Source organism: Oncorhynchus keta, chromosome 32, assembly GCF_023373465.1.
Source record: "Oncorhynchus keta strain PuntledgeMale-10-30-2019 chromosome 32, Oket_V2, whole genome shotgun sequence".
NCBI classification, from domain to species: Eukaryota; Metazoa; Chordata; class Actinopteri; order Salmoniformes; family Salmonidae; genus Oncorhynchus; species Oncorhynchus keta.
In genome coordinates, this window is record NC_068452.1 from 11,754,244 (window position 1) to 11,771,601 (window position 17,358).

Consider the following 17,358-nt stretch of genomic DNA (forward strand, 5'->3'; position numbering starts at 1 on the left):
TCACACCGAAAGCCTTCTCATTCGGGTTCCCTTGAAGGCAGAGCACTTCCTTCACCTCTATCCTGAGGCATCCCATCAAAATGGTCCTACCAAATGTCTCTCTACTCCACGGCTCCATCTCCTTTTCAGTCCAGGCAAATCGTAAGGTATTTGCCATACCAATCCCCGGAACCGATCTTGTTTGCTTGTATGAATTCATTTAAAAAAATAAGCTCTCTTCAGAAAGAAGCTTCAACCTGAAATGAAAACATCTTTGACCAAAACAGTGGAGCAACTAAAGGTGTTGACTCTCCACATCTATCAAGACAACTGGAGCACTGGGCCAGACACTCTTAAATAGAACCTGGACCAGCTCAGGTGAAACACCTTCCCACTAACTGACTAACGAGGTGACACCAATCAATGCACCGAAGACACATTTCAGTTGAACAAGGTATCCTCCTTTCCTACCTGCTAACCTCCAACCTCAAAACATAAATGGAAAAACTAAAGCCTGTAACACCTTCCCCCTAAAGACAACAAATATATCCTATATCTGGAAAACAACTTCCAGCCTCCTGGGTGGTGCACAGCCTCCTGCGATGCAGTGTTAGCTGTGCCACCAGACTCTGGGTTCGAGCCCAGAGAAATATGAGGCGATTTGAATCATGCTTCTTCAGTTGTGAAATGAAGACATTTAGCACTTGAATGCTGTAGGACTGTTCATAAAATTGATTATAGACCAATTTATTACACTGCGACCATGTGTATAGGCTGCAAGTATGTTGAAATTAAATTGTTTTCTTTTCAACTTTCAACTAATACCAAACATATATTGTACGTCAGGCAAAGTATTATTTTTAACAACATTTTCCTAGGTGGGATAGCCCCAATGTCACAGGTTTAACGTGTCCAAATCAATAATCCAAATGCAGAGAAAGTTTGATAACTTGAAATCCTAAACATAAAATGTTCTATATACACAAACATCTGCCACAATAATCATATGAAGTATTTTCTTAAACAAGCACCTTATAAACTGCACAAGCACCAAAAACGCTGTTGTTTTGACAAGTAGCAATAAATCACTGACATCGATTAGGGGGGAAATCAGGTTGTACGTGATGTTGAAACTAACACAACTAAAAAAACACATGGAAATGGGAGATATCTTTCACCTCACTGATTAGAGGACAACATGCAGAAGACAGTCAGCTACATTTGGGAGTGATGTATTTAAATGTAGGGGTTGCTAAATAAAAGAACGCAACACTTATTTGTCATCACTCATCGATATCATGTTGAAATCAATTGTGCAGCAGGAGGGAGATGAGGTTGCACGTCCTGTTAAAACTAACAGCTCAAAAACCACACGGAATCTGGGAATAATGTGTACATCCCTGGTTAGAGGACAACTTGTAGAAAACAGCCAGCTACATTTTGAAGTGGTGCAATTTGATTCAAGTGGGTCACCAACATGTTAAGTGTAACAACTTAAATAGTCACTTTTTGTTAAATCACATTAATAGTAACTCTTCCAATTCAGAGCCTGGATTTATCCCCTGAGGCTAATATTCATATCATGTTGAAATCAATAGAACAGGGGACAAAGGGTTAGGGTTCTACAATGTGACATCATTAGAATACTCCTACTACAATGCCAAAACATTCTACATTGTGACATTACTTCATTGATATCATGAAACAACTCCTTCATGTATTTATTTTCTGATGATTGATCAGAGATCTTTTATCTCTGGTCACAGCTATAAGATCTCTCTCCTTTGTGTGTTCTCTGGTTTAAAGTCAGCTGGCAAGATGTTGTAAAACTCTTCCCACATTGATCACAGCCATAAGATTTCTCTCCTGTGTAAATGCAGCTAGCAAGATGTAGTAAAACCCTTCCCACATGGATCACAGTCATAAGGGTTCTCTCCTGTGTGTGTTCTCTGGTGTCTAGTCAGAATGCTAGATGTATTAAAACTCTTCCCACATTGGTCACAGCTATAAGGTTTCTCTCCTGTGTGTGTTCTCTGGTGTACTGTCAGATGGTCAGATCGAACATAACTCATCCCACATTGACCACAGCTATAAGGTCTCTCTCCTGTGTGTGTTCTCTGGTGTACTGTCAGATTGCCAGATCGAACAAAACTCTTCCCACATTGATCACAGCTATAAGATTTCTCTCCTGTGTGTGTTCTATGGTGTCTAGTCAGAATGCTAGATGTATTAAAACTCTTCCCACATTGGTCACAGCTATAAGGTTTCTCTCCTGTGTGTGTTCTATGGTGTCTAGTCAGAATGCCAGATGTAATAAAACTCTTCCCACATTGGTCACAGCTATAAGGTTTCTCTCCTGTGTGTGTTCTCTTGTGTCGAGTCAGAATGCTAGATGTAATAAAACTCTTCCCACATTGATCACAGCTATAAGATTTCTCTCCTGTGTGTGTTCTCTGGTGTACAATCAGATGGCTAGATGTCGTAAAACTCTTCCCACATTGATTACAGCTATAAGGCTTCTCTCCTGTGTGTACTCGCTGGTGTATTTTAAGTTCTGATGAAGTTCTGCAACGTTTCCCACAGTCAGAGCAGTAATGAGATTTCTTTCCTGTGGGTCTCCGCTGGTGTTTCTTGAGGTGTTCTGATGTGGAGAGACTATTCTCTGCCTCTTCAGCATCATGTTGTTGTTGAGGCTCCCCAGAGGATCCACGGTAGTCCCGTATCTCTCCTGTGTGAACAACAAGTCAGACGGTTAAAGGCCCACAACAGCAGAAACTGTAAAAGGTGATGCCAACAGCGTAGCCATGATGTTGTACAACAATTGACGTCTGACACCTTGGTTCACTCCAGACCTGACTTTCCTCGACCAGCACAAAAACACCCTGTGGTGTACTGCACTAGCATCGAATAGTCCCCGCGATATGAAACTTTCAGGGAAGTCAGAAACCAATACACACAGTCAGTTAGGAAAGCAAAGGCTAGCTTTTTCAAACAGAAATATGCATCCTGCAGCACTAATTCCAAAAAGTTTTGGGACACTGTAAAGTCCATGGAGAATAAGAGCACCTCATCCCAGCTGCCCACTGCACTGAGGCTAGGAAACACTGTCACCACTGATAAATCCACGACAATGGAGAATTTCAATAAGCATCTCGCTGGCCTTGCTTTCCACCTGGTCTGTTCAACCTCTCTTTCGTATCGTCTGAGATTCCTAAAGATTGGAAAGCTGCCGCGGTCATCCCCCTCTTCAAAGCGGGTGACACTCTAGACCCAAACTGTTGCAGACCTATATCCATCATGTCATGCCATTCTACAGTTTTCGAAAGCCAAGTGAACAAACAGATCACCGACCATTTCGAATCCCACCGCACCTTCTTCGCTACGCAATCTGGTTTCCGAGCTGGTCACTGTTGATGGAATTTATATGAATGACTAGAATAGTCCACCCTGAACCCTGAAGCAGTATAATCGCATGAGTATGAAATTGATTAGAATTATGTATAACCATTGTCTGTACAATATGTCTATAAACCTTATTTATTTAACAGACAGACTGTCTGAGCAAGATTCAGCACCGACCTTGGCTGGGGCACCTGAGAGTACTTCCCAGCGTCTCCCTATCTTGAGGGAGGATGGGGAGTAAGTCTCCCGGAATCCCTTCATCTTTGTCGGCTGAGTAGCAGGACATGTTGTGCTAATGTTAGTGTGAATGTGTTTGAGTATGTTTGTGTGTGCATGTGTGAGTATGTTTGTGTGAATGTGTGTGCGTGAGAAGCCAGTATAAAATGAACAGGCTAGCGCGCTCTCGTAAATAGATTTTCTGACTATCGTAGCTGGCCTTCATTTCAACCAGTTTCTCACAAATGCTGGGTTTCTGCCAAACATACCCTCGTAAAACTGACTGTCCTACCGATCCTTGACTTCGGCGATGTCATTTACAAAAGGTGATTCTACAAAGTATTGAAAAGTATTATTGGTGTGAATACAATAACAATAACATAGATGAAGTTATGGGTCCTACAGAAACCACTAGTTATACAAATACCATAGACCTACTGTAGGACCCATAACTTCACATAACAACAACATAGAAAAACTGCAGGACCCATAACTTCACCTAACAACAACATATACCTACTGTAGGACCCATAACTTTTGTCAATAAAGTTAAGGTGACTCTCGGTTAGGACCATTGGATTTATCAAACTCTGAAATGATTTAGGATTTCTGAGAGCATTTCAGAGATCTGAATACAAAAACTGTCCGACAGCAAGATCCAGTATTTAAGTTCAACTTCATCATATGACAAGCATAATGTTATGACTATAAGTACTGTTCCCTGAAGGAGGGAAACTAGGTACAACATACTATTAAATCCATGCCTCACTGGAAGCCCCGCCTTCCACAGGTGATGAGCGTGAGATTTCAATTTAATACCGCTCTTCACCAACCCAGGAAGTGGCGGGGCCAAATAGGTGTTGTAACTCATTCATAACTGGCACGCAGATTGGTAGAAATGGTAAGATAAATTGGCTCTCCAAATGGAAATTGAAAAAGTTTGCCGATTTTACTGGAAACTTCACGAGCATAATGTCAGAATTTACGAAGGCCAGCAGCAGGTCGGGAATTGGTTATTTTCTTCTGGTTAAATTGATCTCTGGCTTCCTCAAGTCATCTGTGTGTCTTAATTATTTAATCAAACGCTTGAAACATCAGTTCAGTTGAAGTTCTGCATATACAGTTGATGTTATTAAACACATGGGGTGTGTCTATATGAAAAAAATACACACAAAAATACACATCATAACGAATCAATTGGTAGAAAGAAAATACTATTTTAAAAAAAATCTGGGACAGCCCTAGAACATACAACATACATGCATTCAGACCCCTTCCCTTTTTACACATTTTGTTATGTTACAGCCTTATTCTAAAATAGATTAAATATAAAAATGTTCCATTTAAAAAAATATAAAGCAATCGTCCGACAATACCCCATAAAAGTGAGAAAAAAGTTTAGAAATGCGTGCATACCAACTCTCTAGGTCATGCCAGTAGGTTACATCTCTCTATGTCATGCCAGTAGGTTACAGTAGGTTGTATCTCTCTAGGTCATGCCAGTGTAACGGATGTGAAACGGCAAGCTTAGTTAGCGGTGGTGCGCACTAAATTGCGTTTCAATCGGTGACGTCTCTTGCTCTAAGACCTTGAAGTAGTAGTAGCGGCTTTTGTGGAGCGATGGGTAACAATGCTTCATGGGTGTTAGTTGATGTGTGCAGAGGGTCCCTGGTTCGCGCCCGGGGCGAGGGGACGGTTTAAAGTTATACTGTTACATTGATGCTGTTGACCCGGATCACTGGTTGCTGCGGAAAAGGAGGAAGGTCAAAAGGGGGGTGAGTGTAACGGATGTGAAACGGCTAGCTTAGTTAGCGGTGCGCGCTAAATAGCGTTTCAATCGGTGACGTCACTTGCTCTGAGACCTTGAAGTAATAGTTCCCCTTGCTCTGCAAGGGCTGCGGCTTTTGTGGAGCGATGGGTGAGGATGCTTCGTTGGGTGTCAGTTGTTGATGTGGTTCGGGCGAGGGGACGGTCTAAAGTTATACTGTTACATGGACACGTGACATATCGACAACTTTGATAAAAACACTATAGGAGTTGTCTCCAGATCGCTATGCATATTCATGCTAGTAGCTTAGCATCTCTCTCCATTGAATACAGGCAGTTGACGTCAACAAACCTCATATAATATAAACAATAGATTACAATAAGACGATGTATCCACCAATCCAAAGAAAGGATAGGTGGGATCTAGACAACCCGCATGGCCACTTTGAAGACAAAGACTCCCCTTGTTAGGGCGGAGAATCATCTTGTCAGTATATCCATAATCTTTGGTGTAGCCAACCCAACTCTCACATGGCACTATTGGGGGGCACGGTGTGTAGTAAATCATCACTACACGAAAATCACTACATGCCGTGCCCCCCAGCAGATAGACCCTTCTCAAATATATATATATGTTAAGTCACTTTTTGGAAACGGAAAGGAGAAAACAAGGGGTGGCTTGCTCTCTACGTTGTCTGACTCTAGACATATCAGTCATCATCTCAGGGCCCTCCGTTGAAGAGGTATTGACGAGCCAACTCCGAATATCCAAAGTGAAAAAACACATTTAAGGCGGTACTTACTGGTGTTAATCAGATCTCCAATCTCCAACTCTTCATCTTCCAATGTGACAGTAATCTCGCCTTCCTCTTTCCCTCCAAAAACTGCATCCCCCTCTTCCTCTTCTTTTACTGTAACATACTCCTCCTCTTTCACTCTGAACGCGTCTTCCTCCTCTTTCTCTTCCTCTTCTTTCACTGAAACGTCTTTCTCTTCTTCTTTCACTGTAACAGCCTCACCCTCCACTTGTTGTTTTACTGTAACATCCTCCTCTTCCTTCTCCTCTTTCACAACAATGTTCAGCCCCAGAGCTTCTTCCTCCGTCCAGCAGACCTCCTCTTCTTTAACATGATGGGAGTAGTTTAGGGAGCTCATGTTCGGGGATGTTAGCTAGCTATCATTAGCGACTAGGCTTGTGCTAACTTAACCAGCCAGCTTCTATAGCTGACTAATACAAAATAACGTAATATGACATTAAATAGGTTAACAAGTAGATACGACAGAACTGTGTCTAAAACACAGCAGCTAATATACACCGAAAGCGTATAAATAGATTGAATCTTTCGGCTATGTTGGCTAGCAAGCTACCGAGGTGGTTGACGAGCTGTTTCTGAAGAACCGTCCACTAGATTATACGTCACGCCGGCAGCGTCGCCTGAAAGAAGCACATCGCCGTCTGCTTATTTCTATTGTATGTAAAGCATCCAAACAGTACATCTCTCCACAATAGTGTAAAATCTTCATAAATGTGTTCAATTATAAACCTACTGATGTCTTGCCACAGTTTTCTTACATGCATACAATGCCAAAAAAGATGCACAACTGTTTCTGGGTGGTCATTACAAAAGGAGCAATTTGAGTTGATGTTTTCCTTAAACTTCTTCATATAGTGGTTGGCAGGATAATATTTATGAATAATTTTAAAGGAAACTTCCTTAATTTTGTTAACAAGTAGGTATGTTTGGCAACATCCAAACTTTTTTCCAACAGATATTATCAATAAATCCATTCCAATAAGGCATGACATAAGGTATAATAGATACAACATCCTGCTGAAACAAGGATCGTATCGCTCTGTTGTTGAATGGACCAAAAGAGAAACAAATCTTTCCTAATGATGTTTTTGGTGTCTCTAGGTTCATCTCGAGACTGGTGAATGAGGCCTGTTACAACTTTCTGACAAAACCTTTAAAGGGAGTTTGTGAAACCATTCAGTCATGGATGTATGTAAAACAGATTTAACACGTATTGCAGGTTACAGAAGCCTCCTGTTGTACTATGAATCCCCACTCATCCCTGTTAGATCTTGATGTGTTGGCTCTCTATGTATGTACATGTTTATAATCCACATAGTGTAAATATTGTTTTCCATAAAGTTAATAACACCTAAACTGAAATATGAAATTACCTTTAGGATCTCTTACCACCCTATTACTTTGTGGTTCTAATCTCCCTCTTTCAAAATCGCCCCAGTGACCAAATTCCTGATCCTTCCCATATATTTTAACCCTAAACCTCCCACAATAACTATTGTCTATTGTTAGTCTCTGTGACCTTACTGACAATATCCACGTTTAAAACAGATCGATATACATTGTTGGATACAGTTTTCATGTCTTTCATTATGCAGACATTTGTTTTATTAGACTATATTTCTCATTGTGAATACGGTTGTCACCCCTCTTGGAGGTTTGGTGCATGTACAAAGAAAAAAGTACCAAATTCCACCATGGGTGGCTGTTAACTAAAATAATGGCAATGCGTGTAGTCGTGTTAAGGTTTTCATTGTTTTCTTGTCAGAGTTTTATGGTTTTGCATATGACTGTGCAATTATATGCTGTCGTAATAGGGTTGAGGATCAGATCAAGCTGCTGTCACGAGCGTCATGGGCAATAAGAAGCGGACCAAAGCGCTGCGTGGTGTGAATGCATCGTTTTAATGGATGACGAAAACACAAAGTAAACTGAACAAGCCAATAAATGAACAACGACCGTGACGCTATATACCAAATGTGCTGACACAAGCACCTAACATAGACAATCACACAACAATGACAACACAGGCTACCTAAATATGGTTCCCCATCAGAGACAACGACTAACACCGGCCTCTGATTGAAAACCATATCAGGCCAAACACAGAAAAAGACAAACGAGACATACAGCATAGAATGCCCACTCAGATCACACCCATACCAAACAAAACCTATAAACATAAATAGCAATCTATGGTCAGGGCGTGACACAAACCTATTGGGAATTCTTGATCAATCAAAATGTACCTGTTTTCCGTATAGAATGACTTGTATACATATTATATTACAACTTTTTGTGTTTTGGCTTAGTGGTTGTTTCTTTACTAACTAGGAAAACTCAACAGTGTGTAAGTCTGAGAAACATTATTGAGCTGGTTGGTTTATTGTTGTTGAAAGCTTGAAATGTACACACAGTGAGAAGTGATATTGCAGCAACAGTTTTAAAGTGGGTAATCGTATCATATATGTATATATATCCTTGCATGTTTGAATTAGAGCTCCTTTAAAGTGTTTTAGATTATGATAATAATGTTATATTATTTTTATAATAATACATATCTGCAAACCAAATGTATTTCTGAAAAACCCTTTTTGCATCTTCAATAGTTGTAGATGTTCCAACGTTCGTAGATGATCCTCAGGGGCATATAACAACCTGGGTTGTTGTAGAGTGGGCATAAGTTCAACACTCAGGAGTCAATATCCTAGCTTTTGTCTTTTTCATAGCCTGTGAGAGAGAATATATTCCACAGCCTTGGTTTCTAATCATACTTTCTAATCAATAAGTGGGTCAAGTAGACCCCAAGAGGGCAGAAATTATTGTTTACAAACATTGTGAATAAAAAAACATTGTTTCATTGTATAATAGTCTTCATTTTTAAAAACATACATGTAAATGCCAAGAATTAATACCTATGGTGATTCTGCGCAATGGACTTGGTCCACAGTTGTGCGTTGGTTGTTGGGGCATGGAATGTGTAGCGAGTGGGTTGAGGTTCCCGGGGGAGTTGTCGGGGACGTTTAAATTCTCTGTTCTTGGAGTGTTTGGAAAACCTTTCATACAAAATACATAATACTGTCTGTTTCATCCGTTCCTCCGATGTCGTTCAGAGTCCCTAATGCATCCAAGTCACCCGTTGTGTCAGTTGTCCATCATACCTAAAAAATAAAAAAAATAAAAAATAAAATAAAAAATAAAACGTTGTCCCCCCTGTTTAAAACACAAATAACTTGTGTACAGTCGCTTCCCAATCACCTATGTCCAGTAGCCTTCAGAAATATCTATTAGGAGGGATTCACTTATTCACATCTCTTTTTTAATCTGTCCTGGCAGCTAAATATTCGGGGCTGTGGGTTTGCGCTAAAGCTGTGGTAACATAGTGTTAAAGTATATGCTCCACGTTCTGTCCCTAACTATCGAAAGTACAGAATGAGTTTCGGGAGATATCCTGTATGCAACACCTTGTATATTTGGTTTAGAGAACAATGGCGGTGAATTCAAACAACAGGAGGGGATGTCGAGACATTCTGTCTACACCCGGGGTGGGGGGCACCGGGCTCTGCTTAGAGATATTAATGTTTAAACCCGGGTGGTCGGCAGATATCTCGACATGCCTTATGCATGATAGTGCACACCTTGGTTTCAAACGATTCTCTACAGATAGAATGGGGCTACATGCTTGGGCCCTTGTTGAACACACACACACCCTTTGTTTTTGAAACGCACACACACACACTCCTGCTGCTCCGTCACACGCACACTCATGCACGCACCCTGATTTTCCGTATCTTTTTCTTCGTGACAGACCGGGGTGATGTCGGGAAAGGACATTTTCCTATCGTTAAAGGGTGAGATCCATTTTTAAAACCAGTGATTTAATTCCAAAATATTTAGTACAAACGTTTTAAAGACGTGTTAGAATTAATGACCAAATTGTACTACTATTTAAACATGCATCATTAGTGTTTTTATGTAAAAACATTGGAGGCCTACAGTTGTACATTATTACAAACTTTAAAACATACCATTGTAGGAAAGACTATAAATTGCTACTGAGAATCTACGTCTAACAGTCGCTTCCCAATCACCTATGTCCAGTAGCCTTCAGAAATATCTATTAGGAGGGATTCACTTATTCACATCTCTTTTTTAATCTGTCCTGGCAGCTAAATATTCGGGGCTGTGGGTTTGCACTAAAGCTGTGGTAACATAGTGTTAAAGTATATGCTCCACGTTCTGTCCCTAACTAGGGGGTGTTTCGAGACATTTTTTTGTTTTATAATGGTTACATGTTCAGTACACACCCTGCATTCTATATTATTAAGTAGGCTGTTGGTCTTTGAGGTCCATTATGTCAATTTGCCTTTGTACATCTCATTGACCTAATGTCAACTCTCTCAGTTGTAAACATCTACAATAATCATTAGACGTACGCGTCAGAGTTATCATACCCCGTGTCGGGGTTTGTACAGAGTTGGTTAAATCCGCTCTTTTGCTTCCCACTTACATGGGTAATAATCTCCAAGCTGCTCTAAGCGGTGATGTTTTTGGTGTCTCTAGGTTCATCTCTAGACTGTTGAATGAGGCCTGTTACAACTTTCTGACAAAACCTTTAAAGGTAGTTTGTGAAACCATTCAGTCGTGGATGTATGTAAAATATACTTAACACGTATTGCAGGTTACAGAAGCCTCCTGTTGTACTATGAATCCCCACTCATCCCTGTTAGATCTTGATGTGTTGGTTCTCTATGTATGTACATGTTTATAATCCACATAGTGTGAATATTGTTTTCCATAAAGTTAATAACCCCCCTAAACCGAAATATGAAATTACCTCTTCCCCTATCGTTAAAGCGTGAGATACATTTTTAAAAACAGTGATTTAATTCAAAATATTTAGTACCTACATTTTAACACATGTTATAATTCCAAAATGTTTACTATTTCTTACAGATAAAGGGTCCGGTTAGCCCTGACCATTATCCGTTTCGAATTCACCAACTCAAAGACGTTTGCCCGCTCCATCATAACTCCGTAAGTTTTCCCTCCCTGTGTAGATCAAACGTCCTGCCTGTAAATCCTGGGTATGCCCACATCATTAATTAATAAGATGTGTAGAAAACTGTTTAGCCATAGTTAAAGGCCTTTCATAAAGAGGCTGTCCTGATTGCATGTGCCACATGTTTAACACGTATTGCTTGTTACCGAATACTACTGTTGTGCATTTAATATCCACTAGCAGATTTCGTTGCATTTGCACAAATTCTGTCACGTTACTGTGGTCTTTTAAAAAGTCAATAAATATCTGTGTAAAGTGTACATGTTTGTTTCACTGTAGATTTGTTTAAGCCCAGCTAGAAACACCTAATTTCATCCCACAGCATTAATTAATAAACTGTGTAGAAGCTGTTTAGCCATAAGTAAAGGCCTTTCATAAAGCGGCTGTCATGATAAACCTGAATCTGAAAGTACCTTTAGGATCTTTTCTTTGGGGTTCTAATCTCCCCAGGTGTACATGCACTGAAAATCCTTAGGCTGGAGCCATCTGAAAGCTCTGTGCCCGTACATATAAAGAGAACTAAATAGGAAACTAGGCTGAGAAAAATTATTTAGATGGCTGTTTAATTGTTGTTTAAAGCCTGAAATGGACACAATGCCAAGGGACCTTGTTTCTAACACACACACACACACACACACACACACACACACACACACACACACACACACACACACACACACACACACACACACACACACACACACACACACACACACACACACACACACACACACACACACACACACACACACACACACATTCCTGCTTCATAGATAACAACCATAAGGACAATAAAACTGGGGGTGGGGGCCATACACGTTAAAAATTTCAAACACTCAACCCCCCCAGTTTAACCAGGGCCCTAGACATCAATCACCAGGACTACTTCAAAGGATGCCATATAGATATAAAATAACACACACCCTCTAACACGTGACCACAGGAACAGGATGGACGGGCCGGAGGCCCATATTTGGACATGCACACGTCATCACGACGCATGGTCATAAATCAATTACTTTGACGCGTGCCGTCTACTTTAATCTCTCTCTTGTTCATTAACAAAGCTTTTGTAAACAGTACTGTTGCTTAACAATCAGGCAGTAGAACAACAATAATGATCACCCTCTTGACCAATCTTCCCTCCTCTTAACATTGGGTAGGATTCAGACCCTGTCAGTGTGCCAGGTGGTCACTGGGTTTGATCCAGACCCTGTCAGTGTGCCAGGTGGTCATTGGTTTGATCCAGACCCTTTCAGTATACCAGGTGAACATTGGGTTTGATTCAGACCCTGTCAGTGTGCCAGGTGGTCATTGGGTTTGATCCAGACCCTGCCAGTGTACCAGGTGGATATTCCAAGGTTAATTTATAACCACAGAAGACCCAGACCTTTCATGCATGACTACCTAGGTATTAGATTTTTGATGGTCAGACTCTGCCCAGACACCATTCACAATATATTCCAAGGAAAACATGGCATATTATTTCCTAACCGTTCACAATGCTGGCTGAGGTACGAGTAAAACATGACATATTTCCTAATTGTCAAAAAATCCCCACTCCTTAATCAACTCTCACTGTTTAACCAGAATAACATGAGTTGTGTCCTTCAGACTGTTAGGCTGTTAGTCTAAAAGAATATTCAGCTACTTAGATGTCATGTTTTGTGATGTTATGCTCACTATAAGAAATCCTGAATCTATTGAAATGCCTGGTCGGGATGTGTTAATTCATAACCCATAATTTATTCCTGTTAATTCATAACCCATAATTTATACCTGTTAGTTCATAACCCATAATTTATTCCTGTTAATTCATAACCCATCATTTATACCTGTTAGTTCATAACCCATCATTTATTCCTGTTAATTCATAACCCATCATTTATTCCTGCAATAGTCATAATTTATATAGTTCACAACCCATCAGACACATCATTTATTGGTTCACAACCCATCATTTATACCTGTTAGTTCATAACCCATCATTTATACCTGTTAGTTCATAACCCATAATTTATTCCTGTTAATTCATAACCCATCATTTAAATTCATAACCCATCATTTATTCCTGTTAATTCATAACCCATCATTTATACTGTTTAATTCATAACCCACCATTTATCCTGTTAGTTCACAACCCATCATTTATACTGTTAGTTCATAAATCATTTATATTCATAAGCTCATTTATAGATGTTCATAACCCATCATTTATTCCTGTTATTCATCATCATTTATAAGTTCATAATCCATCATTTATTCCTATTCACAAAATTTATACCTGTTAGTTCACAACCCATCATTTATACCTGTTAGTTCATAACCCATCATTTATACCTGTTAGTTCATAACCCATCATTTATACCTGTTAGTTCATAACCCATCATTTATACCTGTTAGTTCATAACCCATCATTTATACCTGTTAGTTCACAACCCATCATTTATACCTGTTAGTTCATAACCCATCATTTATACCTGTTAGTTCATAACCCATAATTTATACCTGTTAGTTCATAACCCATCATTTATACCTGTTAGTTCATAACCCATCATTTATACCTGTTAGTTCATAACCCATCATTTATACCTGTTAGTTCATAACCCATAATTTACACCTGTTAATTCATAACCCATCATTTATACCTGTTAGTTCACAACCCATCATTTATACCTGTTAGTTCATAACCCATAATTTATTCCTGTTAGTTCATTCATAATTTATACCTGTTAGTTCACAACCCATCATTTATACCTGTTAGTTCATAATTTATACCCATCATTTATACCTGTTAGTTCATAACCCATCATTTATACCTGTTAGTTCATAACCCATAATTTATTCCTGTTAATTCATAACCCATAATTTATACCTGTTAGTTCATAACCCATCATTTATTCCTGTTAGTTCACAACCCATCATTTATACCTGTTAGTTCACAACCCATCATTTATACCTGTTAGTTCATAACCCATCATTTATACCTGTTAGTTCATAACCCATCATTTATTCCTGTTAATTCATAACCCATCATTTATTCCTGTTAATTCATAACCCATCATTTATTCCTGTTAATTCATAACCCACCATTTATACCTGTTAATTCATAACCCACCATTTATACCTGTTAGTTCACAACCCATCATTTATACCTGTTAGTTCATAACCCATCATTTATTCCTGTTAATTCATAACCCATCATTTATACCTGTTAGTTCATAACCCATCATTTATTCCTGTTAATTCATAACCCATCATTTATTCCTGTTAATTAATAACCCATAATTTATACCTGTTAGTTCATAACCCATCATTTATTCCTGTTAATTCATAACCCATCATTTATACCTGTTAGTTCATAACCCATCATTTATTCCTGTTAATTCATAACCCATCATTTATACCTGTTAATTCATAACCCATAATTTATTCCTGTTAATTCATAACCCATAATTTATACCTGTTAGTTCATAACCCATCATTTATTCCTGTTAATTCATAACCCATCATTTATACCTGTTAATTCATAACCCATAATTTATTCCTGTTCATTCATAACCCATCATTTATTCCTGTTAATTCATAACCCATCATTTATACCTGTTAGTTCATAACATAATTTATTCCTGTTAATTAATCATTTATACCTGTTAGTTCATAACCCATCATTTATTCCTGTTAATTCATAACCCATCATTTATACCTGTTAGTTCATAACCCATCATTTATACCTGTTAATTCATAACCCATCATTTATTCCTGTTAATTCATAACCCATCATTTATACCTGTTAGTTCATAACCCATCATTTATTCCTGTTAATTCATAACCCATCATTTATACCTGTTAGTTCATAACCCATCATTTATTCCTGTTAATTCATAACCCATCATTTATTCCTGTTAATTCATAACCCATCATTTATTCCTGTTAATTCATAACCCATCATTTATTCCTGTTAATTCATAACCCATCATTTATACCTGTTAATTCATAACCCATCATTTATACCTGTTAGTTCATAACCCATAATTTATTCCTGTTAGTTAATAACCCATAATTTATACCTGTTAGTTCATAACCCATCATTTATTCCTGTTAATTCATAACCCATCATTTATACCTGTTAGTTCATAACCCATCATTTATTCCTGTTAATTAATAACCCATCATTTATACCTGTTAGTTCATAACCCATCATTTATTCCTGTTAGTTCATAACCCATCATTTATTCCTGTTAATTCATAACCCATCATTTATTCCTGTTAATTAATAACCCATAATTTATACCTGTTAGTTCATAACCCATCATTTATTCCTGTTAATTCATAACCCATCATTTATACCTGTTAGTTCATAACCCATCATTTATTCCTGTTAATTCATAACCCATCATTTATTCCTGTTAATTCATAACCCATAATTTATACCTGTTAGTTCATAACCCATAATTTATTCCTGTTAATTCATAACCCATAATTTATACCTGTTAGTTCATAACCCATCATTTATTCCTGTTAATTCATAACCCATCATTTATTCCTGTTAATTCATAACCCATAATTTATTCCTGTTAATTCATAACCCATAATTTATACCTGTTAGTTCACAACCCATCATTTATACCTGTTAGTTCATAACCCATCATTTATTCCTGTTAATTCATAACCCATCATTTATACCTGTTAATTCATAACCCATAATTTATACCTGTTAGTTCATAACCCATCATTTATTCCTGTTAATTCATAACCCATAATTTATTCCTGTTCATTCATAACCCATCCTTTATACCTGTTAATTCATAACCCATCATTTATACCTATAAGAACAAGTTGATTGACAAAGTCATGAAAAATTGGAAGAATTGAATAAACCACATTTTGGCTATGATAAAAGATATGCCTCTGGGGTCAAAATGATCCATGTCAGAATTATGGTTCAATGCAAATGTGTAGTGGGTGGAAAGTTTGTTTTAAATTCTCACACATTAAAAACAAATCATTCAACACGGTTTCCCAAACGCATTAACAAATTTGAATTAGTTTTGTTATTGTTTGAACTGCAGATTGGTTGATTGTTGTGGCTTTGTGACAATCTGGGATTTAAACAGAAACAAAATGCCAGCCCAGAGACCTGAGCTGTGTTTGAATATTCAGACTTACCTCTCTATTGGCGACGTACATTCAGTATGTAGTATGCTTATTAGGGCTGCAGGTTAGAGAGGGGGAGGAGGAGGAGAGGAGGTAGACAAGTGGTTAGAGAGGAGGTAGACTAGTGGTTAGAGAGGAGGAGGAGAGGTAGACTCGTGGTTAGAGAGGAGGTAGACTCGTGGTTAGAGAGGAGGAGGTTAGAGAGGAGGTAGACTAGTGGTTAGAGAGGAGGTAGACTAGTGGTTAGAGAGGAGGTAGACTAGTGGTTAAATCAAATCAAAGTTTATTTGTCACGTGCGCCGAATACAACAGGTGTAGTAGACCTTACAGTGAAATGCTGACTTACAGGCTCTAACCAATGGTGCCAAAAAAAAGGTGTGTGTGTGTGTTGGTAAGTAAAGAAATAAAACCGTAGAAAGACATTTGAAAAAAGAGTAGCAAGGCTATATACAGACACCTGTTAGTCATGCTTATTGAGGTAGTATATACGTGTAGGTATCGTTAAAGTGACTGTGGATATATGATGAACAGAGAGCAGCAGAAGCGTAAAAAGAGGGGTTGACAGTGGTGGGACACAATGCAGATAGCCCGGTTAGCCAATGTGCGGGAGCACTGGTTGGTCGGGCCAATTGAGGTAGTATGTACATGAATGTATAGTTAAAGTGACTATGCATATAAGATAAACAGAGAATAGCAGCAGCGTAAAAGAGGGGTTGGGGGGGCACACCTTGCAAATAGTCCGGGTAACCATTGGTTACCTGTTCAGGAGTCTTATGGCTTGGGGGTAAAAACTGTTGAGAAGCCTTTTTGTCCTAGACTTGGCACTCCGGTACTGCTTGCCATGCGGTAGTAGAGAGAACAGTCTTTGTCTGGGGTGGCTGGGGTCTTTGACAATTTTTAGGGCCTTCCTCTGACACCGCCTGGTGTAGAGGTCCTGGATGGCAGGCAGCTTTGTCCCAGTGA

The 17,358-nt window shown here is 38.8% G+C and overlaps 2 protein-coding genes across 3 annotated transcripts in view; both read right to left on the reverse strand.

The window, feature by feature from the left end:
• The window catches only part of LOC127914390 (uncharacterized), a 238,331-nt gene that overhangs the window by 171,013 nt on the left and 49,960 nt on the right, over positions 1-17,358 (reverse strand). The gene's annotated exons all lie outside the window — the stretch shown is intronic.
• On the reverse strand, positions 735-6,792 carry LOC118365732 (zinc finger protein 501-like). Of its 2 annotated transcripts, none has more exons than XM_035748095.2 (2): positions 6,168-6,792; positions 735-2,707 (listed from the first exon to the last, which is right to left on the reverse strand). In XM_035748095.2, exons 1-2 carry the CDS (start codon positions 6,517-6,519, stop codon positions 1,860-1,862), a joined length of 1,200 nt encoding a protein of 399 aa, XP_035603988.2. In that variant the 5' UTR covers positions 6,520-6,792; the 3' UTR covers positions 735-1,859. The 2 variants fall into 2 exon arrangements, with proteins under 2 accessions (XP_035603988.2, XP_052346201.1); XM_052490241.1 differs by lacking the exon at positions 735-2,707 and adding an exon at positions 4,997-5,342.